The sequence below is a fragment of the Megascapheus bottae genome, chromosome 22 (genome assembly GCF_031878675.1).
Source record: "Megascapheus bottae isolate mThoBot1 chromosome 22, mThoBot2.hap1, whole genome shotgun sequence".
Classification (NCBI taxonomy): Eukaryota; Metazoa; Chordata; class Mammalia; order Rodentia; family Geomyidae; genus Megascapheus; species Megascapheus bottae.
In genome coordinates, this window is record NC_143530.1 from 28,688,044 (window position 1) to 28,711,539 (window position 23,496).

Genomic DNA, 23,496 nt, shown 5'->3' on the forward strand with positions numbered 1-23,496 from the left:
ACTTTCAGTCTCTAATTTTCAGTTAACAGTGGGGTCATTAAGATACAATACCCAAGGAAGTAAAGGAATATCTGTATATTTATCCCATTTAACTCTTACCATTGGATGAGGAAAGGTATCATTTTGATACTCCTCCATGGAGGAGCTTACTGTGTCTACAGTAAGGGGGCCTTAGAAAGGGCCCTGAGAGATGGAAGAGAAGGCAGCACCACAGTGACTTCAGAGCACTCAGGATGACCCCTGAGAATAGGGGATAATTCTTTGAGTTTGCTATGGATTTATGGGAGCCGGTAGACTGGGAGTCAGATTCTGTGCTCAACACCTCCTTTCCTCTCTTTACCTTCTATGTTAGAACACAGTAGTTTCCACACTTCCCTTTCCTCCATCTGCAAAATCTGGATGATACCATCTGCCTTTATGTGCTGTGACTTTAGGAAATGAAAGTTTAAAAGCCTTTCACATCACATACGGTAGCCCACACATACCACAGGTTTGGGAGAACAAGATATCTCAGTGTGGCTTTCTGGTTAATCTCTGTGTTGAGAAACATTGTTACTCATTTTATAGAAAGAAACTTAATTGTTCTTGAGCTTGGACTTGTTCTATTTCTCTTGGTTGTGAGCTAGCTTGCTCAGAAACTTGGTGAAATGACCCAGGATTTATTTGAGGTAATTCTAATAAATTGTTTTACTGATTCTGGAATTAAAATTCCTTTTTCTTTATTTCTTCTCTCTCTCTCTCTCTCTCTCTCTCTCTCTCTCTCTCTCTCTCTCTCTCTCTCTCTCTCTCTCTCCCTCCCTCCCTCCCTCCCTCCCTCCCTCCCTCCCTCTCTCCCTCTCCCTCTCCCTCTCCCTCTCCCTCTCCCTCTCCCTCTCCCTCTCCCTCTCCCTCTCCCTCTCCCTCTCCCTCTCCCTCTCCCTCTCCCTCTCCCTCTCCCTCTCTCTCTCTCTCTCCCTCTCCCTCTCCCTCTCCCTCTCCCTCTGGAAGTACTCAGATTTGAAATGGGTCTTACTCCAGTCCTTTTTTGGACTGTTATTTTCAAGGTAGGCTGTATACTTTGGCTAGCATGGACTGAGTCCTCCTTGTTTCCCTAGGTTGCTAAGAATAAATAGGCACCTACCACTGCATCCAGTCATTGGGATGCAGTTTCATGAACTTTTTTTTGGCTCTGGCTATCTGCACACTGATTCTCAAATCATCACCTCTCAAACAGCTAGGATTACAGACTTAAGCCACTGCATCCAATCCCAGATAGTTAAAATTATTAAACTGACAAGAAACCTGGGGTCATTGAAGAGGCAAAAGTTGTGATTTGGGAGGAATTGAAACCTAAGTACTCTGGAACATGAGAACATGAAGTTCACCAGGTCCCTCCTCAGGGGTCTCTTCTGTCCTCAGATAGCAAAATAGCAGGCTAGGATTAGTCAGGGCAATCCAAAATTGGGCTGCATTTGGCCTTTTAAACTTATTACTTAGGAAGGACAGACCTCAGTCATCATTTCTGTCAGGCTTCTCCTTAGTTAAGGCCAGCACTTCAGTTTGTTTGCCAATGGCCCAGATCCTTCAAGATACCCTTCTTGCTATTTTGTGGGACAGCTTTGATTAGGCAGCAGCATGTAATATGTAAGGCAACCTTTTACAGATCAGGTAATTAGGCACAAAGAGCCAGCAGTCACAAAGTGTCATAGGTCCCCAATGAACTTCCTTATGCATAGTGCTGGATTTGGTTGAATTTGGTAAAAAAGAAAATAATGTTTCACATTCTTTCCTAACAGGGACACCTTGAACTCATTGTCTTGTTCTTTGGTATAGACTCTGATATTAACAACTATATTTTTTCAATATAGAAAGCATAATTCGAAGAAAAATAATTGCATAGACTGTAGCAAATAGTCTTCTTCATTATATGCTTTCTCTAGGTAATGGCTATGTATTCATATTTTTTCCTTTAATTTTTCTTTTCTAAATAATATCAGTATTTAGACAGTACACATTGTTTAAAATACATAACAGGATACAGCAAATGTCAATAAGGAATGATGACCTGTGCCTATCCCTCTGTTTGCATACACTTTTCTTCCCCATCACACTCTTTTTTTTTTTTTTTTTTTTTTTTTTTTTTTTTTTTTTTTTTTTTGCCAGTCCTGGGCTTGAGCTCAGGGCCTGAGCACTGTCTTTGGACTTCCTCAAGGCTAGAGCTGTACCACTTGAGCCTCAGCACCACTTCCAGCTTTTTTCTATATATGTGGTACCAAGGAATCAAACCCGGGTCTTCGTGCACGCTAGGCAAGCACTTTAACCACTAGGCCAAACTCCCGGCCCCCCCATCACACGATTTACTATCCCTTAGTATCCCTCCACAGAGCAGCTGATACGTTTATTTTCATCTGAATAATTTGGGTGGTCATGCTGATCTATTTTGTTCACCTTCCATTTCTACTCTGTTGTTAATAACTAATATTAAACTATTTTCCATAAATAAAAAACCAAATGTTTTAAGAAGTAATTTAGCTGAACCCACTTATCTCGCAGATACTCAAGCTCTTTACACTGTGAGGAAAGGATTGATTGCAGACAGGCAACTGAAATAGTATGAATTCTTTGGTTCTGTGAAGGTCAAGGAAAAACATTAAAGCATAATAAAGACAAAGGGTCTAGCCCTAAAGGATCTAGGCTAAACAACATTGTAGTAGAAAGGGGAATCTGAAGAAGAAAAGTAGAAAGTCGGGTCCAAAGAACTCTATGGAAAAAACCTTTGATTTTTTAAGTACAATTATAAACAAGCTATTGGAAATTGTGTGGCTTAAATTCCTCCAGTTCATTTTTCTTTTGTTCATTTTCCTGAAGCATGATATAGTCAAATCACCTCTCGATATGTCCACATTGGATAATGATGCCTTATTATCAGTTTTGGTAAGGACAGTCCATAACAAGGATTCATGGATCTGATTTTCCCTTATATTCTGCCTCTTTGTTTTGTCTTTTTTACCTCAGACTTCCTCTAACTTTAAATGAGGAAGATGGAAGACATGTATGTGTTTCATAGTGAGCATGGTGAACTAGGGGGAAAAAAAAAAAACACCTAAAATGAAATGATGGTATAAGATGATAGAGATCCACACAAGAAATCCAATGAAAAGTTTAAATAACTTTGAAAAATACTATGAAAGTAATGTTTCTTTCAGAAAACTCAATTGTCTAAGATGAAATCTTTGATAAATTCTAAGCATGACATAAAGACATAGAATACTAAAGAGAAGTTCTCCATTTTAGCGGACTTTGATTTTATCAATATATGGTTATTATTTTCATGTTTTTAAAATTTTATTATAAAGGTGATTAACTGAGGGGTTACCGTTACATGAGTCAGATAATGAGTCATTTCCTTTTGAATGGTGTCTGTACTCCTTTATTACTTCCTAATTGTTCCCCTCCAACTTCCCTCCCTGCAAAGTTGTGTAGTTCATTTTCAATATAATGTCTAGTGGGTTTCACTGCTGAATTGGTTCATCCTTTGTCCAATCCCCTCCCCAAAAGAGGTAAACTTATCTATAAGACAAAGGTTAAAGAAATAAAAAACAGTGACAGAAGGTAATGAATGGAAGAAAAAAATGAAAGGAAAGAAAAAAGAAAACCACAAATATTGTAATAAAAATCAACTACTTTCATTTCTTAGAATTCATTTTGATAAATATCATTTTATATGATCATATATACACAGCTGTTGAGCCCTTGTGATTCTCTGCTAAGAATATCTTCCTTTGTTGATACAGTGTCCATGTTAGAGTCCTATTTACCATGTCCAAGTGTAATTTTCTCTCACTGTCCATTGGGTTTACTTGTAGATTTATAGGCACATTCTAATTATTACAAATAATGGAAACCATGCAGCCTATGTGAATTTTTCGATTGCTTTCTCTGTATCATTTAAAGGTATTGTTTGGAGTTTGGTGGGTATTTCATTGAATTTGTAGAACCTTTTGGGAAGTATTGCCATTTCAGAGTGTTAATCCTCCAAATTCAGGAACATGGGAGTTTTTTCTACTTTAAATCTACTTTAATTTCTTTCTTTTTTTTTAATGTTTGCATCATAGAGGTCCTTCACATTTTTGCTTAAATTAATCCTTAGGTTGTTTGTTGTTGTTGTTGATGATGATTTTGCAGTTTGTTTGTTTGTTCAGGCTATTACAAATGGAGTTGCTTTCCTCATTTCATTCTTAATCTTCCCATTGCTGTCATTCAGGGGAGCTACTAGTTTTTGTGGGCTGATTTTATATCCTACTACTTTGCCAGAGTTTCAGCTCAACTCAAGTAACTTAGGAGAGATATCTGTAGATTTCTTTAAATACTGGATCATGACATCTGCAAAGAGGAATTGTTTTACTTCTTCTTTCCCTATTTGGATCCCCTTTATATATATATATATTTTTTTTTTGGCTTATTGCTCTTGTAAGGAATTCTAGCACTGTGTTGAAGAGTAAGAGAGAATGGTCATCCTTGTCTCATTCCTGATTTTAGAGGAAATTATTTTAATTTTTCATCAAGAAGTATAATGCCAGCTATGGGTTTGTCATGTACAACCTTTATTATATTGAGAAAAGCGCCATGGATTCCTAGCTTCTCCAGACTTTTTATCATAAAGAGGTATTGAATCTTGTCACATGCTCCTACTGCATCTAGAAAAATGATCATGTAATCTTTTTTCTTGCTTCTGTGGATGTGTTGAATTAGATTAATGAACTTAACTATATTGAACCAATGTTGCATTCCTGGAATGAATTCATTTTGATCATATTGTATGAATTTTTTGGTTAGTTATTGAGTTTGGTTGGGTAGAATTTTATTGAGTAATTTTATAGTGATGTTCATCAAAAAGATATATCGTCTGTAGTTCTCTTTCTTTGATGAGTCCCTATCTAGTTTTAGGATGAGAGTTATGCTAGCTGTATAGAATGAGTTTGATAATTATCATTACCTTTCAATTTCATTGGAAAGTTTAAGGCGTATTGCAGTGAGTTCTCCCTTGAAGGCCTTATACAATTTTGCTATCAATCAGTAGGGTCCTGGGCTTTTCTTGGATGGGTGGACTTTTATTGCCATTTCTATTTCATTACTTATTATAGGTCTATTTAGTTGATTTAAATGTTGTTGGTTTGGTGTAGGTACAAGTATTTTTGCTAGGAATTCTTCCATTTCTCCCAAATTCTCGATTAGCATAAAAGTTTGCAAAGTAGTCCCTCATAATGTTCAAGATCTTTCTTATTTCTGACTTGATGTTCCTGTTTTCATCTCTAATTTTGTTTATTGGGTGTGCTCATGCTCGCTCCTCCCTCCCTCCCTCCCTCCCTCCCTCCCTCCCTCCCTCTCTCTCTCTCTCTCTCTCTCTCTCTCTCTCTCTCTCTCTCTCTCTCTCTCTCTCTCTCTCCCCCTCTCTCCCTCTCCCCCTCTCCCCCTCCCTCCCTCCCTCCCTCCCTCCCTCTCCCCTCCCCATCAGATTTGCTAAGGGTCTGTTAATTTTTTCAAAGAACTAACAACTCTTCACTTTGTTGATCTTTACTATGGTTTTTGTTGGTCTGTAATTCATTTGTTTCTATTTGGATTTTGATGGTCTGTTTCTTGATTTGGGTTTCTCTATTTCAGGAAACTTAAGGTGCATCATTGATTTGATATTTCTCCAATTTCTGGATGGTAGGCACTCAGAATTATAAATTTTCCTCTGAGTATTGTCTTTGTTATGTTCCAGATGAGCTAGTATTTTATGCGTTTGTTATTATTTAAATTCCATAAATGTTTGAACTTCCTTTCTGATATCTTTAATGACCCCACTGGTCACTCAACAATATGTTGAGGAGTTAAGAGAATGTTCTATAGTGGCTTCAGTTGTTGAGCTGTAATATTCTATTGTGGTTGGCAGAATGCAGGGAATAATTTCTGAATTTCCCCAGAAATTGCTTTGTGACCTAAAAACTTATTTATTTTGGAGAACATTCCTTGTGTTGTTAATGTATATTCTGATGTTGCTGGATGATATATCTTATAGATATCTACTGAGTCTAGTTGGTCAATTATATTATTTGGTTCTGAGAGTTCTCTGTTTAATTTTTGCTGGTTTTATCTATCCAGAGGTGATAGTGATGTACTGTACCAACAATAAATGTGTATGAATCCATATGTGCTTTTAGGGTAAGCAGTATTTGTTTTTTTATGTTGGATGCTTTTTTTATGTTGGGATGCATATATTGAAAATTATATCTTCCTGTCAGACATCTTTTTATTATTATGTTATTTCCTTCTTTGTCTCTGCACTAATTTTAATCAAAGTCTGTATTGGTTTGATATAGTTTTGCTTGTTTATAAAGGCCTATTTATTGAGGCCATTTGCTTGATAGATTTGCTTGTCAGAATATGTTTGTTTTTGTAGGAAATATGGATATCTTTTTTCTTTTGTCAATCCTGGGGCTTGAACTCAGGGGCTGAGCACTGTCCTTGGGCTTTCCTCAGGGTTAGCACCTTTCCAAATAAGCCACAGCACCATTTCTGACTTTTCTGTGTATGTGGTACCAAGGAATTGAACCTACATCTTCATGCACACTAGGCAAGCACTCTACCACTAGGCCAAACTCCCAGCTCCTGAAATATGTGTATCTTGAAGACAGCAAATGGATGGATCTTTCTTTTTGATCCAACTAGTCAACCTTTGCCATTGAATTGGAGAATTAAGTTAATATTGAGAGTTGAGGCTGAGAAGTGTTACGCAGCCCTGACCATATTATCCATCCTCTTAGGTATTGTGCCTCATCATGCATGTATATTACACACACATAACAGCTCCCTTGCACGGAGCTATTTCTCTGAAAGGTCATGTTCTTGCTGGATTTCTATATGTACTACAATTTTGGGAGTATCTTCGGTAATGCTGGTTTGGTGGAGATAAAATTGTTTCAATTTTTTCTCATGGAAGGTTTTATTTATCCCTTGGTTATGAAGGAGACCTTTGTAGGTTATTCTATTCATGGTTGGTCATTGTTTGCCTTTAACATGTACCTCATTCCGGGCTATCCTTTTTTTCTGGTCTTGGCTGAGAAATTTGTAATTATGCTGATCAATTTTCTTTTATAGGTAATTATTAACCTTTTCTATCTGACAGCTTCAAGGACCTTTTCCTTTGTCTGTATGGATCCTGTGCACATTTCAATGTCATGATGGGATTTTCTGTGCCGGTTTGGTCTTTTTGGGGTTCTAAAATATTCTTGTATCTGAATGTGCCTATGGTTTTGGATGTCTGGGAAGTTCTGTAGAAGTATGATATAGTTCCTATCACTTTAGCATTCTTCTTTTGACCTTCCTTAATACCTATTACTCTTAAAAATAGGTTTTTTGATTGTGACTTGAACTCCTGTAAGGACATTCCTTGTTATTTGGACTTTTTCTGAATAGTTTTCTCTTCTTTCTCTAGAATAGTCTACCTTCCATGCCAGAGATGGTTTTCCACATTTTTCTGATCAGTTGTCAACACTTTCTACTTCATTTTTAAAATTTTTCCTACCTTCTATTTGATCATTTTTCATGACTTGAGTCTCTTTTTTGAAGCGTTGTTTTAAGTCTTATGTGGGCCCCTTACCTCCTTAATTTGATTTTCTGTGTCTGCTCTCATATCCTTTCTCTGACTATTATTTTCACTAGACTCTCTTTCCTTCTCTTGGATTTAGCTTTTTGTTTGTGTATTCTACAAATTCCCCTAATTATCTTTGGTTAATGTCATCCTACTTAACACATAGCCTAGTGTAGGTTTGCCATCTTTTGATTCAACATATTTGTCAGCAGTGTTTTTATAGCATTTTGAGAATGATCTAGATCTTTCATTGACTGCTCCATTGCCTGGTTATTCTTTGTGTGAGTTGAGATCCCTTGACTTGCCATTTTCCATGTGTTTCTACCATTTTTTTCTCACCATTTGGAGACAAACTCAAGTCCAAAACTACAACAAAATACAATTTAAAAGGAAAAACAAAACAAAAAACAATGTAGAGCCTTGTAATTGAACAAACTTTACAGGTTCAAAATCATAGATAGGTATTTCCCTATTTTTAATTCTCCATTTTTTTGTTTGGAAAAGGGTATTATAGTTCAGGAAAGGCAATTATATGTAGTTGTAGCCTGTAAGCAAATCTATTGTTAGCAACAAATATATCTGAACCAAAAGAATAACAAGAGGAGTGAATTAGTCAAAGTAGAAATATACAGTCTCACTCACAGATAAACAATTAGGCATCTAAAGAGTAAAGAAAAGGGAGATGTATAGATGGCCCACAGCTAGAGGAAACAAATTAAAGTGAAATTAAAATAAATATTAAGGGATATATTGAACAATATGCGGAACAAATAAGTATAGAGGAATACAGAAAAGAAATGGAACAAAAGGAAGAAAACTGAGACCTGAAGTCAAAATGTTAATGGTAAACAAAATAATAATAATAATAATAATATATTAAATAAAGTACTCAAAAAATTAGAGATATAGAAATTGATCTAAAAATATAGCCAGAATTAAGTATGCACACAACTCAAAGAGTGGCCTACTAATTACTGGAGACTGTATATCTAAGACTAAATAATGAAAAAGGAAATAAAAGGAAACTGTTCTCCAATTTGTTTGGGGGACTTTGTGTCTCCCACTGTCTGGTATTCAATCTCTAAGTAGAGTCTTTGATTTCCTTGTGGTGGTCAACTTTCCTTGTGATGTAGTTTGATTCAGAAGCCTTCTTAATATGGTGGTTTGGGCATTACCTAAATTCTCATACTCAGGCCTGTCTGAACCTTACTTATAACTCAAAGAGAACAGATGAATTATCAAATCACTTTGTTTTAATGGCCACAGTAATGTTCTGCCTTACAAATCTGGGGTCATTGCAGGCTTCCTCTCAACTTCATGGGAGGGGAGTTGCTCAAAAAGGAAGGACATGGCTGTTATCCGCAGCCTAGAATCGGCAGTGTGCATGGATGTGGGCAGTTCTGTGACACATCTGGAATAAACAGCTTTGGGGGTTGTTGGGGTGGGCAGGAGTCTAGCTCCAGAGATCTTCCTCTTAATGCAGCCTGAAATTGCCCTCAGCTTTTATGACCTGTCCAGCTTTTTGTTTTGTTTCAATGAGAATTTAGAAACTTTTTATAATTCCAAGGTAGTCCACTGACCTTGAGCTAAGGTGCAGTTTGTCTGAAATGCTTAGCTTGTCCTTGCTCACTTATTGGAGGCAGGACAGCTTCTCCATATGCGGGCCTGCTTCCCCCTAAATGGGGCTGTCTCCTCCTGAGCTGGCCTTTTCTACCAGAGAGGGGTGGGGCAAGGATATCAAGTTACTTTGCCCTTTTCAAGAAACACTTCTTTAGCAAGTGTTTCTACCCAGATGCTCTTCCAGATTCTTTGCCACTTTCAAAAACGTTGTTCTTCTCAGGTAGGGGAGGAGTTCCTTTCCAGATGCTGTTCTCTAGGAGGGAGGATGGGTACTCAACACTTTCCCTTGGCATTTATGCTTGTTTGTGATTTGACCAGTTGTCTCTGCATCTATTTGCTGCTGGCTGGGCTGTGGGTTGTCTTTAAATTCTCCTTGGATTCACAGAATGCCAGTGGTCTTGGCCACCACCCCTGATCTCACTGTTGCCACTACTGGTGTTGCTGCCTTTGCTGCTTATGCTGGCGAGTGCTTTATTCTGTCTCCTTATGCAGGCAGTTCATAATTTTCTTCTTTGGTATAAATCTCTGTGTAATTATAGCTTACTTGGTATGATTCTTTAGACATGGAAAGCCTGGTAGATCGCTAAGACCCTGCTTCTCTGGAAAGATTAGTTGATTCTCTATTATCTTTTCAGCCATCTTCTCCAAAGTCCCCATGTTTATTGTTTTCATAATTTTTTTTTATCAGTTGTGGATGCTGTCCTTGAGGGGTATTTTTTTGTTTTCACTGTATGACTTCTGACAATTTGGAGATTCACTGGTGATAAGAGTCTCATGGGGTTTTCTGCCTGGGCTGGGCTGGTTTTGAACTGCTATCCTCAGTTCTCAGTCTCCTAAGTAACTAGTATTATAGGCATGACCCACCCATGACCAGCTCTCATAAAAATTTTTATTGAAATATAGTACATAATCTCATAAACTTGAAAAATCAATGGCTTTTTAGCTTATACACAGACATCTATTTCTTATTCATTTTAGATCAAATATTTTCACTCTAAACAGTATTAACTCAATTTTTGTCACCTTTATCCCATGCAAATATTTAGCCAGATATTGTAAGGTAGCAAAGGAAAGAGAGCTATGAGGTTCCAGAATCATATGGGATACTTTATTTTAACAAAGAGGCTCCATTTTTTTCTTTTTTCCTTCTTTTTATTGTTAAAGAGTTTACCTTCAGTCACAGGCCTTAAAAGCTTGTTCCAGATACCAGAAAAGCCACAGTGGGTGTGGAGCCACCTGCCATGTCAAATCCATTCCCTACTCAGAAGGGTAGCTCAGTGGTCTTTATTTCCAGTGCTTACTGGTACATGATTTGTCTTCAGTAGAATATTCCACAGCTTAAAGTAAAGCTAAGAGCACTCAGAATTATTTGAAATTTTATTTGTCCTTGAAAAGTCATTAGAGTATAGAAGTCTACAATAGAAAAACATTAACTATTAATATAAGATTTCAAAATTATCATCCCCCACTACTCAATTATGGACACACTTTGTTTTCTGAGACTCTTCAATTGGGAACAAAAATTTTATCAAAAGTTAAAAACAAATGTGGGAAACTTCCTGTTAAAGTTGAGAAGAATGTTTAGAATTTGTGAGTTTCACACAGCTTCTTGGTGAAGAAACAATATATGTTGTCTGGATAGGAGCTGTGCCCTCCTCTGACCAACACAGTATGTTCTTGGCTCTCAGAAAAATTAACTGCAACTAAAAGAAAAATACTGGAACAAAGTGAGAAAATCCTGATGATGAACAAGGCAACATGGAATCATCACAACATGAATTCATAATGCACCAAACCTACCAGTCAAATTTAATAAGTGTTTTTTGTTACTAAAGGAAGACATAAAATTATAGGGCTGTCAAACATTTGGATGTAAAACAAAGTAATTATAATGCATACTGTTTTTATATTTTAAAGTTATTTTTAAGTTAATTTAGATACAAACACAATCACATGGACTGTAAGCAATCTAAAAGTTTTTATATGTCAAGGTAATTAGTCTGAGACCTAAATGAATCATTTGAAGAGGAAATGTCATGGAAGGCACCACAGGGATAAATGTTAGATTTGGTTTTATTTACATAATTGTTAATTAGGCTGAATAGGCTACTTCTGAAAACAGTAGTAGTAATCAAGCTATTTCCTGTGAGCCAAATGTTAAAATCCCCACCAAATCCTATGTTGAAATCCTAACCCCTAGATGACAGTTATTAGCAGATGGTATCTTTGGATATGATTATATCATGGGGTAGAGATCTCAGAAATCAGAGTAAGTATTGGGAGAGAAGAAGGATAATTTTGCTTGCTTTCTCCCTCCCTTCTCTTCCCCTTGACACCATGAGAAGACTCAGAGGGTCTTTGACCACATAGGCATATTGAAGAGAAGCCTCCAAAACTGTGACAACTTAGTGCTTGGTGTTAGGCCCTGATCTGTAGTAGTTCTAATGAGAGTTCTTATAGCATAGAATTAACAAACACCACCTGATACAAATAGACTGGAATTACTTTAGATCACAGTTCTATACTTAGTAGCTTTTTGATTGTAGGAAGATTAGTTAAGTATTAATCTTCATTTTCCTCAAGAGCACAGCAGTACAGCTGTACTGGCTGATTTCTAGGGATGATTCTATGTATTGATGAGATGCTGTAAATCAAGTAACTAGTACTTTCCTTGGCAACACAGCCCAGGAATTACAAGTATTGTGAAGAATAAAACCAGAAGCTAGCTTGGTACAGTGGCTCACACCTGTAAATCCTAACTACTCAGGAGGCTGAGATCTGAGGATCAAGGTTCAAAGCCAGCTTGGGCATAAAAGGACCTGATACTCTTATCTCCAATTAACCTCTAGAAAACGGGAAGTAAGGCTTGGCTCAAGGGTCAGGGTGTAGCCTCAAGCTGAAGAGCTCAGGGACAGTGCTCAGGCCTAGTTCAAATCCCATGACCCACCAAAAATATATAATAATAATAATAATAATAATAATAATAATAAATAAATAAATAAAACCAGGAGCTGCCTACTTAGGAGGCTGCGATCTGAAGATTGTGGTTCAAAGCCAGCTTAGGTAGATAAATCAAAGAGACCTTTAGCTCCAGTTAACAGGCAAAAAGTCAGAAGTGAAGTTGTAGTAGAAAGCTATTCTCATGCAGAAAGAGCTAAGTTAGCAAGCTAGTCCCTAATTTAAAATAAATTTAAAAAGAAGTAAATAAAAATAAAAATTGTGTGACTGATCAAGGAAGAAAAGCAATATACAATCATCTCGTGACTACACTTGGTCAACATTAAAATCTTACTGAAAATTATCTTGCATAATTTTAGAATTCTGAAGAAATTGTAGGAGAAGCAGAGTCCCTCTCTGTTTGACAGCCTTCTCCAAACTAAAAACAAATAAGATAACTTAGCCTAAAGGGAACAAGACAGAAATGAAGATTGACTTAATGATGATTGACTAGTACAGAACAATATTCATAATCTGTTATTCTTTCTCAGAAACATTCAAAAAAGAGAAGGGAACTGAAGAGATAGAGTGCATGTAAAAGCACACTTTCCTAAGATAAAGCTATGTTTTGCTGGGCTATGTCAATATGTGACTATGAGGGGCAATGTTTCTTAAGTATAGTTATGATATTCAAGGTAGGGATGTAGGCAGGGAGGAAAGAAATTTATTTTATTGTGGACTGGAGATAACACAGCTTGCGAAGCATTTAACCTCAGAAAGTTCAGTAATGATTTATATTTCAGATATGGGTGATAGTTCAGACAATTTGGTCTTGGTCAACTATCACACATACATGTTTATTGTTTATGAATGACTTCATGGCAGCTGCCCCATGGTTGCGCTAATATGAAGAATCTCAGTCAAGTATCAACCCTCAACACATTCAGGGTCTTACTGAACTTGCTGATCAATGAACCACCTTTAGACTATTTATGTAGTCAGAGATCATGATACCAGCCTCTCTTCTAAATCCACTACCTAGTGGCAGACTAGTGTTACTTTGGTGAACCCACACATCACCCCCAAGCTCTAGTGTGCTGTACACGTTTTATTCTCCCTGAAGATGATGAGAAACTTTCCTTCATGACAGCAGGGAATGGGCAGGAACAGGCCTCCTAGCAGCTATCAGCAATCCTGAACATGAAAATGTCACAGGCATTCTCTGCAAATGCAGAAGACCTACAGTCAGACCCAGTCCCAGGATCTATAAGGATGAATGTATATATACTCAATGGAATCCTTTGCTTACATCAGAAAGAATGACATTGCCCAATGGGGCAGTGGAAATAGGAAGAATTGAAAAATATTATAAAAGCAAAGTAAGTCAGACCTGGAGCAACATAGCAAGTAAACCCAATGGATAGTGAAAGACAAATAATTACACTTAGACAAAATAACCAAAACTCCAAACATTCACAGCGAGGGTTGGGAGTTTGGCCTAGTGGTAGAGTGCTTGCCTAGCATGCACGAAGACCCGGGTTCGATTCCTCAGTACCACATACTTAGAAAGAGCTGGAAGTAGTGTTGTAGCTCAAGTAGTAGAGTGCTATCCTTGAGGAAAAGCCCAAGGACAGTGTTCAGGCCCTGAGTTCAAGCCCCAGGACTAGCCCAAAAAAAAGAAAAATTCACAGTGAGATCAAAGGAGAATATTCTTGGGAGAAGATCGCAAGTGCTCAGTAGCTGTGTGTATATGACCATGTAAAATGATGCTTACGAAAATGAGCTCCAAGAAATGGAAATAATGGGTATTTCATTTTACTTACTATGTTTTATTTACTGTTTTTCCCCTTTGGTCATTGTATTTTTATAGAAGTTTTTATGTGTTTTTATGAAAGTTTATCTAATTTGGGGAGAGGAAGGGGAACACAGTAATGGTGGGAAAAAGGGTAAGCTACTTCCACAGTGATATTCACTAAACACTAAATTGCAAATCAGCTATATAACTTATGGGGAGAAGGGAGGAGGGAGAGTAACACTGGGAGAAATGAGAAATGTACTCAATATCTAACTTAGGTAACTGTAACCCTTTTGTACATTACCTTTACAATAAAAATTTCAAGGAACTTAAAAATCAAAGAATAGAGCACAAGGAATACCTCAAGTAGCAATCACAATGCTCTGAATTCAACCCCTAGTACTATAAGAATAAGTAGCTAAATGTACAAAGGAATGAATAAAAATGAAAAAGGAACTTCAGACATTGACTGATTTCCCCAGTTCAAGGTCAGTTTCCTCCTCAGAACCTACTATGAGGTGGAGATTAAATAGATTCACCTTCAGAGTTGCCCAGGATTGCAAAGGGGTTTCGAACTCTAGCCCTTTAAATGAATGTTATTGCAACATAAGTACCACAAGACAAATGATGATGATACTCCATATACGTTATTTTTAACTCAGTAGAGTTATGTAAGCTGTCTGTATTTGTACTAACTGATGCAATTTTGATTTTTAGCTGATAGAGTGGTCCTGATTTTGACTCACTTTGCCGAGTTTGTGAATCCTAGTTCTGTGAAAAAAAAAAAGTCCTTTTTTGTGAAAATTCAGCAACAATGCTGTAAATCTTCCATCATATTTTCAGAGGTTTATTTTCTCCTTCTCCACCAAGTAAGAGTCATGATATAAAGGAAAAGAGTCAAGTTGATCTTGCTAGTTACAAATTGAAAAGGTGAAAGTGAAACAGTAATAATCCTACTGCCTTATAAGTATCCTATCTCCTCCTCCCTATATGTAAGTGTTTTTATGCCCTGAAATGCTGTGGGTTCCAGGACTGTTATATAGGGGTGCCCAGTTTAGCCCTCTGGAGAGTCATGACTGAATTGGCTTAGGCACTGTTTTCTTCTTAAAATAGGCAGTGGTCAAGTCTGTATGAGCTAGAAAGGAAACACTCCTGGAAGTCACCTTTAGTTATAAGCAAAACCCAAAAGCTTCAATCCAAGAAAGAAAGCTGTGCAAATACATGGCCTCCTTATAAGGAATGGCATGAGCCATTCCAGCCTCCTAGCAGCCAGCATCTGGCAGAACCTGGACCACCACTGTCACCTCTTTTCAGGGCTAGGTATTTAAGTGAAGGGAAGCTACCACCTCTAGAGAAGAAAGAGCATTCACCATTACCTCCCACAGGAGAAGAGCCTGCATATGCATTGTAGATTTAGAGTCACAGTCCACATCCAACAATTAGAATTTAAATGTACTAGAGATGAAAATAAATAAATCTATATCTTAGTAAACTTGTAGAAAAATGACTAAAGAACAAAGTGACAGAAAGCAGAGACTACTTATGAGTTCAACATATTAATCTAACTAAATTCAAATGGCATGGAATTAGAATCAATAGACTTTACTAAATAACTAGAACAAGGAAGGGTCAACCCAGAAACGCTCACATTTTTTTCTAGATACTTATGTAGATGGTGATGCCAAATAAAAGCATAGTAATTTTTTAAGGATTTATAGGTATTTTATAACTCATTTTGAGCTAGCGACATTTTGTAACACAAGAAGCATAATGTTTCAAGAGACATGATTCTGATCCTGGTGTCTTTTGCTGTGAAATAGAAGAATCCTTTTGGATTATACTGTGGATTCACAGTGCAGTCCCAAAATGTGATTTAAACTTTCTGAACCTCAGTGTTGCAAATTCTGTATAAATAAGAAGAAATACAAGCTTCCCGGATAATTTAATAAAGCAATTCAAAAGTAAAAAAATAAATAAATCTAAAGCAGTCCTCAGGTCCTTGAGGAGATCAGTGGAGGAATACCTGGAAAACAAATCCAGGAGCATATTGTGAATAAGAGGCAATACCAGGAAGAAATGAAGTATTAAGTAAATATGAATGACAAATATTAGAACCTCAGAAACAAGTAATAGATTGAAATAAGGTGACCATAGTCTAAGTTTAAGGAAGGATTAGATAAGGAACTATTAATAAGAATTTGTCTGGTGAGATACAGGAGAAACATATAATATGTAAACCTAATATAGGTCAGTTAACAGAAGTAGAAGACAGATTAAGATATTCCACAATATGTAGTATTATGCTTTCAGAAGAAAATGAAAGTAATGACTGAGAAATGAGAACTGGTCATTTCTCAGAATAGGAACAAGACCTGAATTGCCACCCCTCCCAACTGAAAGCTTACTCTGCATACTGAGCAGAATAAATTAAGATTAATGCATACTCGGCCTCAGTGAAAAACTGCAAAGCCTCAGAGAAAAGACATAGTCTTCCAAGCTGCCATGAAGAGACAGATGACCTACCAGGAAACATCACTGACTGGCAGCAAACTTGTAATCATTACTAATAGGTATGCAGAAAAATTCCAAATGTCCACAATTGTGTACACTCCCAGGTTATCTAAGCTGAAGGGAATCCTTAAAGATAATATTGTTTTAAATTTTTTATTGTAAAGGTGATATACAATGGGTTAGAGTTATATAAATCAGGTAATGAGTACATTCCTTTTTGAACAGTGTCATCCCTTCCCTCATTTTCTTCCAGTTTTTTCTCTCCCAACTCAGGGTCTGAGCACTGTCCTTGACCTTTTTCAAGGCCAGCACTCTACCTCTTAAGACATAATAACACTTGTCTTTTTCTGTGTATGTGGTACTGAGGAATCAAACAAAGAGCTTCCTTCATGCTAGCCAAACACTCTAACATTAGGCCCTACTCTGAGTCATCCCAATAAAAAAAAGTTTAAGGGGCTCAGAGTTTGGCCTAGTGGTAAAGTGTTTGCCTAGTATGCATGAAGACCCAGGTTTGATTCCTCAGTCCCATATACACAGAAAAAAGTTAGAAGTCGTCCTGTGGCTCAAGTGGTAGAGCTCTGGCCTTGAGAAAGCCCAAGGACAGTGCTCATGCCCTGAGCTGAAGCCCAGGACTGGCAAAAAAAAAAAAAAGGTTTAAGAAATACGAAGAGTTCAAGCCAAGTTCCAGTAGCTCACAACTGCAAACCTACTTAGTCAGGAAACTGAAATATGAGGATCATAGTTCCAAGCCAGCACAGGCAAGAAAGTCTTACCTCTTATTAACCACCAAAAAGACAGAAGTGGAACTGTGACTCAAGTGGTAGAGTGCTAGCCTTGAACAAAAGAGCTAAGGGACAATGCTCAGGCCCTGAGTTCAAGCCAGGTACAAACATAAAACCAGGAAAGAAAGAAGGAAGAAAGGAAGAGAGGGATAGAAAACCAAGAGTTTGCATCCTACCAGAAAACTACTAGGGAAGAGTATTCACTGGTATTGCTACCTTTTGGAGTGAGTGCTCCTCAAAGGCCATGTAGTACAGGCTTGATCCCTGGCTGATGGTGCTGCTAAGATATGATGGAACCTCTAGGACATTGGGCCTCGCAGGGAAGTTAGATCATTGAGGGATACTCCCTCAGTGATCCTCAAGTATCCTTGAGGAGATATTTAATTTTCATCTTGCTTCCTGGTATACCTAGGATTACATGTGTTAGCCATCAACACCTAACTTTGCCAAGTGGTTATTAACATTATCATTGATTTAATCTTTTGTGTGGTTCTGGGAGTTGACTTCAAAGCCTCGTGCCCACTAGCTAAGTGCTCTACCAGTGAGCTACATCCCCAACCCTCTTGTTAGTAATTAAATTCCTGAAAGCTTGAATCAGTAGCCATGCATTTGTAATTACTTTTTTATTTTCCCAATAAAGTTGGATTTAAAATAAAGTTCTACTAAAGAACCAGAGCCAATGGGGTCTGGCACATCTAACCTACCTATCAGTAAAGTGAATGCTTCCTTTAGTTAAGCTGTTACTGTAGACTGTTAAATTTGTTAGCTTGAAATTGACTATAATCCAGTGAGTTGCCCTCGTTTTTGTTATTTATTTATTTAGTTATTTGGCAAGTCCTGGGCTTTAACTCATTGTCCTTGGGCTTTCTCAAGACTAGTGCTCAACCATATGAGCTAAAGCACCCCCTCCGGCTGTTTTCTGTGTATGTGGTACCAAGGAATAGAACCCAGGGCTTCAAACATACTAGACATGCACTCTATAAGTAGGCCACAGTGTCTTAGTTTTTGTTTTTACTGCATGGTTTTGGGGGCCATGTTTATTTTACCACAGTGTATATTTTTAGTCCATCTAGGAAGATGTTTTATGGCTAACCACATACTGTTGTCTCTGAATGACAGCCAGATGCTTCATTGGGACACTTTCTTCATTCTTCTCTGGCTTTACCTGCAGTCACTGCTCAGGAGCATGGTGCTTTAGCTAGGATTCATGGAAGAGGAGATTTCATGCTTGGTCTTGAAAAGCTTAGTGTTAATTAATCTTCCTAAATCCCTGTGTTTCTAAGGAACAAAAGGATATCATCAAAAGGAATAACTCAATTTACAGAGACTCCAGTATTATCTCTTGTTATTCATTAACCCATTGTTCAATAACAGTGTGCTAATTTTTCAAGAAGAAAAACATGAGCTATGTGTCAGAGGATAATGGATTTTTTTCAAAAATTTCTAGACAATAGCCTTGTCATAGTGTATGTGCATGTAAGGTTAGACATGGGAGCTCACATCTGTAGTCGCAGCCACTTTAGAGGTATATGTAAGAAGATTGAGGTTCAAGACCAACTTGAGGGATGGAAAAAGGAGGAATTAGCAAGATTTTATCCCAAAGAACAAATCAGGCAAGGTAGGACAAATCTTTAATCCTAGTTATGTAGAAGGCATAGGTCTATGATCATGAGCAGAGTTGGGCCCCTGTCAAAAAGTGTGAGACCACATCTAAAAAAAGTAATAAATGAAAGCAAAAGGGGCTAGAGGCTTGGTTCAAGTTGTGGAGAACCTTCTTGGCAAGTATAAATCCTTAAGTTCAAACTATTTGTTTGACAATTGGTACTTTAGTAGCAGCAATTATTTGTGTATGAATATTTAGTTTTTCAGAGATTTTGCTGTTTAAAAGTTTTATACTTTTCGAAAAGAATCAATGGTTCATGAAGAGTTTCTAGTAATATCAGATTTATCATGAATCACAGCATAAATTTTTCCTTATTAAAAATGCACTACTAGCAGATATTGCCTTAGAATTCCTTAGTTTCATGATGAGCATGTCTTATTTTGTCAGTAACTTACTGATATGTGTGATATATATATATATATATATATGCATAGGCATGTATACAACTGCAGTAAGTTCTAAACCTCTAATTTACCATGTGGATTCAACACAACCATTAATTACTAAGCAATAAGTGAGGGAAAAGTGGATTAAATTGGGATGAATTACTACATTTATGCTTACAGTATTCTTTTGGGGGGATCAATTGTGGGGCTTGAATTCTGGGCCTAGGCGCACTGTCCCTGAGCTGCTGCCCTACCCTTTGAACCACAGTGCCATTAACAGTTTTCTGTTGGTTAATTGGAGATGAGATTGTCACGGACTTTAGGACTTTAGTGCCCAGGCTGGCTTTGAACCGTGATCCTCAGATCTCTGCCTCCTGAGTAGCGAGGATTATAGCTATGAGCCACTGCACCCAGCTATGCTTACAATATTCTTAAGTTATAGCTTTTAAAAAGATACATAAATGAGTATTTATCAACCTAGTCCCTTATTTTAATAATTAAATGTGTTAACAAATAATGACCTTATTAATTGAAATATCAGTTTTGACAAGCCCTTATTTCTCTGTTAACATGGCTTCCTGAAAGTGTCACAAGAATCTAATGAATCACATGTTAATTAAATTTGGACTTTCTCCTCTAGTACTATAGTGAATGGGAGAAAGTGAAATATGATATATTTAAGTTCTTTATACTAAACTAAACATTAATGGCAAACTAAGTTTAATAGATGCTAATGTAACATACAAATGTAAACCTCTATAGCATTCATAATGGAGTTTGCTGATTCTGAATATTGATTTATCCTTAAGTGTATTTTGTTCTTGAAAATTCAAATGTTCAAATGTTTTATCAGCATTTCCTAATTAGCCATTTGCAACCTTATATGAAAAATATATTCTCATCCATCCAACAAGTCCACAAATTTTTTTCTTCTCTTGTTTTCTTAGCCTCTTAGCAAATACCCTGCTGTGACAAATGACATTTCATTCTGGTTGCCCTCTGAGAATTACGCAGAGAACGATTTCTATGATTTAGTCCGAACCATCGGAGGAGACCTGGTGGAAAAGGTTGATCTTATAGACACGTTTGAACATCCAAAGTAAGTGAAAAGCTTTCTGATTTTATCTTTTACTGTCTCTGTGTGACAAATAGCCTATAGAAGCATACAATCGATTTTTGCTGTAACCCGAGGCATCTGAAATAAAATGTCTTCTGAATTCCAAGTGAACATATAGCTTACGAGAAAACTCTTAGATTGGTCATATTTGAAATTTTCTAAAGTACATTTTTTTTCCTGCCTTAGTGAAGGTAAAGTATATGACAAAGACTATTCTATAGATTTTTTTTTTGTATTGTTGTTGGAAGTAGTTTCTTACCATATCCCATTCTGGACAAAAGGAGACAGAGAGGAGGCCCAGAAAGAGGAATGTGGCGGCATGAGGGAAGGAGCTGCTTTATTACTCTCTTGATGAATATTTGATAAACACTTCCCTTGTGACCAGACCTACAGCATGTCCTAGGACTTAAATGTGCTCCAGTCAGATAGGTTCTACTGTCTTGTTGGAGTTTAGTCTTATGTGCAGATCAGATATTGAATAACAATATAAATTTGAAGTATAATGAAGGGAAGGGAAAATACATTGCATGTCATCATTGAGCTAATTTCACTTAGAATCCAGCCAGGCCTGAAGCTAAACAAAAATGTCTGCTGCACAGTAAAGTAATGGGGAAGGCAAGGCATACCCAGAAGGCAGGTGTCAATCTTTGGGGATAGTGGCATATACTAATTACAGGCTGTTAGGCAGAGATATGTTTGTGGATCAGGCAGGACCAAGTCTGCAGCCCCAATACAATTAGAAACTCCACAAGGATGGGAACAGAGTGATCTGACTTGTTACCTTAAAAGTCCCTTTTGTCCTCGCCTGTTGGAGGAGGAGCAATCACCAATTCTGGGTTGACTATCTGTCCTTTGGACAGGTGTGTCGCACCATAAGGGTGAACCCTCCTCATTTTATCTGGTCATTCATTTTTTTCCTTTTTGCCTCCTTTTTTTTTTACTTTTTAAGTCTTTTTTTTTTTTTCTGTCAGTCGCGGGGCTTCAACTCTGGATTGGGCCACTGTCCCTAAGCTCTTCAGCTCAAGGCTAGTTCTTTACTACTTTGAGCCATAGTGCCATATCTAGTTTTCTGGTAGTTAATTGGAGATAAGAGTCTCATGGACTTTCCTGCCCTGGCTGACTTTGAATGGCAATCCTCAGATCTCAGCCTCCCTAGTAGCTAGGATTACAGGTGTGAGCTACAAGGGCCCAGCAACTTCTTGAAGTCTTCTTACCCTAGATGAAGACCCTCAGTGTTTACTTCTGTTTGCCCCCAGTTCCCCAGTTATCTAGATGGCTGGTCCAAATTCATTTATTATCTACTAACACAGATACTGAAGGACTGTTAGAAACTAAACTCTGCTAACTCTGTACATATTGAAAATTTCCTTTTTTATCTTACCTAAATACCATTGTATCATCCTTCATAGAAAAATTGTTTCTCTTGATTTTAACAATTCATTACAAAGTAGCCAGAAATTTCATATGCACCACTGACCTTATTTTCTTTTTCACTCTTTTGATTGATATGAATAGTGTACATTGATTGACTTTTGGTCACTTAGAATGTATTGTGTTTCCTGGACCTGCTGTTAGCACAGGTTGGCAAGAGAGGTTGGAAGCTGGCCTGGAAGGGAGGGAGGAGTGGCATCATTCACATTTGCTTTTTTATTATTGTTGTTGGTGTTTTATGCCCCTACTAGCACTTAAACTCAGGACCTTGGTGCTGTCCTTAGCTTTTTCACTCAAAGCTGGCTCTCTACTACTTGAGCCACAGCTTCACTCTAGGTTTTGGAGGTTAATTAGAGATAAAATTTTCATGGACTTTCCTGACCTGGTTGGCTTCCAACCACAGTCCTCAGATCTTAGCTTCCTAATTAAGTAGTATTACTGGTGTGAGCAATGAGCACCGGGCTCATACTAGCTTGTTTTTACAACCTGAAGCCTAAGGCTTAAGAAAGCAACTCTGCCAAGAAACCAATTCTGTCTTTAAAGTTGGCTTATCTCTTCAGTATAGTATGCTTCCCTGCCAAACTGCACTTGTTAAAAGCAGACGATTTCCTCTTGCTTATACCCAGTATCAGCATTCACTGATAGAGACTTGCCTTGCACTTCAGATCATGATCCCCAGCTCTGAACAAAAGTGCATTTTTGCTAGAGTCTTCTAAAGTGTGTCACTCTCTGCTTCTTTCCTTTAGTTCCTCCTATCAGTTCCTCCTGTTTGACTTGCATGTTAGCTCTGATACTTTTGGCCTCTGAATATATTTTGGAGCTTGTAGACAATATCTGTCTCCCACTTTTTACAGAAAAGAGAATGTATGGTGTAGCCTGGGTTCCTGACACTACAGAGTACCAATTTAGCTCTAGAGTTTTGTCTATAGGAGAAATTTATAGGTGTCTCCATAAGGTACTGAAAGTCTGGGGTTTACTTTTATAGTGGACATAAAATATTAGAGCAAAATGACTCATTGAGCACTACCTAGTATACCAAAGACATGCAACTTGTATTTTACTTTTCCACTCTTGTTAGTATACAGAAAAGCTTCTGGATGAAGGATCAGTATTTATTCTGATTTTTTATTCTGAATTTTGATTCATTGTCTCTGTTCACTGATACGATCTTAGTTCTAGCCCTGATTCTTCCATTCCTTGTGTTGATAATAAGGTAAACCCTTGAGGATTGGAAATAGCAGAACATACAAGGTTGCAGAGAGTTTGAGAGCCTAGGAAGCTGAAATTCCCATTGCACTGGGTATGGAGTAGGTAGGGAGTAATAAGTGTGGGAGAGATGAACCTGAACCTTTCTGACTATAGAAGATAGTCATGGAAGAAAACGCTGGGAAGTAGAACATGGAAAGCAGAGCTATTGGATGGTAGGAAGGCCTATAGGCCCTGGGAAGACTAAACAGACAGAAGCCATTAAAATGTAACATTGCACTGGATACTGTTTAGAAATATGCTATTCATGGAGGTCTGTAAACATAGCTCGATAGTATCATGCCATCAAGTTTATTTGTTCCATTTTTCACATAGTATATAGATCATTCTGACTCTATTTACCCTCTTTCCTCTGCTCTGTTTTCTTCCCCTGCCC

The 23,496-nt window shown here is 37.5% G+C and overlaps 1 protein-coding gene across 6 annotated transcripts in view; it reads left to right on the plus strand.

Moving 5' to 3' along the window:
• The window catches only part of Fars2 (phenylalanyl-tRNA synthetase 2, mitochondrial), a 393,632-nt gene that overhangs the window by 241,604 nt on the left and 128,532 nt on the right, over positions 1–23,496 (plus strand). For all 6 annotated transcript variants that reach the window (XM_090356419.1, XM_090356420.1, XM_090356417.1 and 3 more), the window contains one exon: positions 20,254–20,405. In XM_090356419.1, the coding sequence (XP_090212545.1) occupies positions 20,254–20,405 (152 nt within the window). The remainder of the gene's footprint in view (positions 1–20,253; positions 20,406–23,496) is intronic.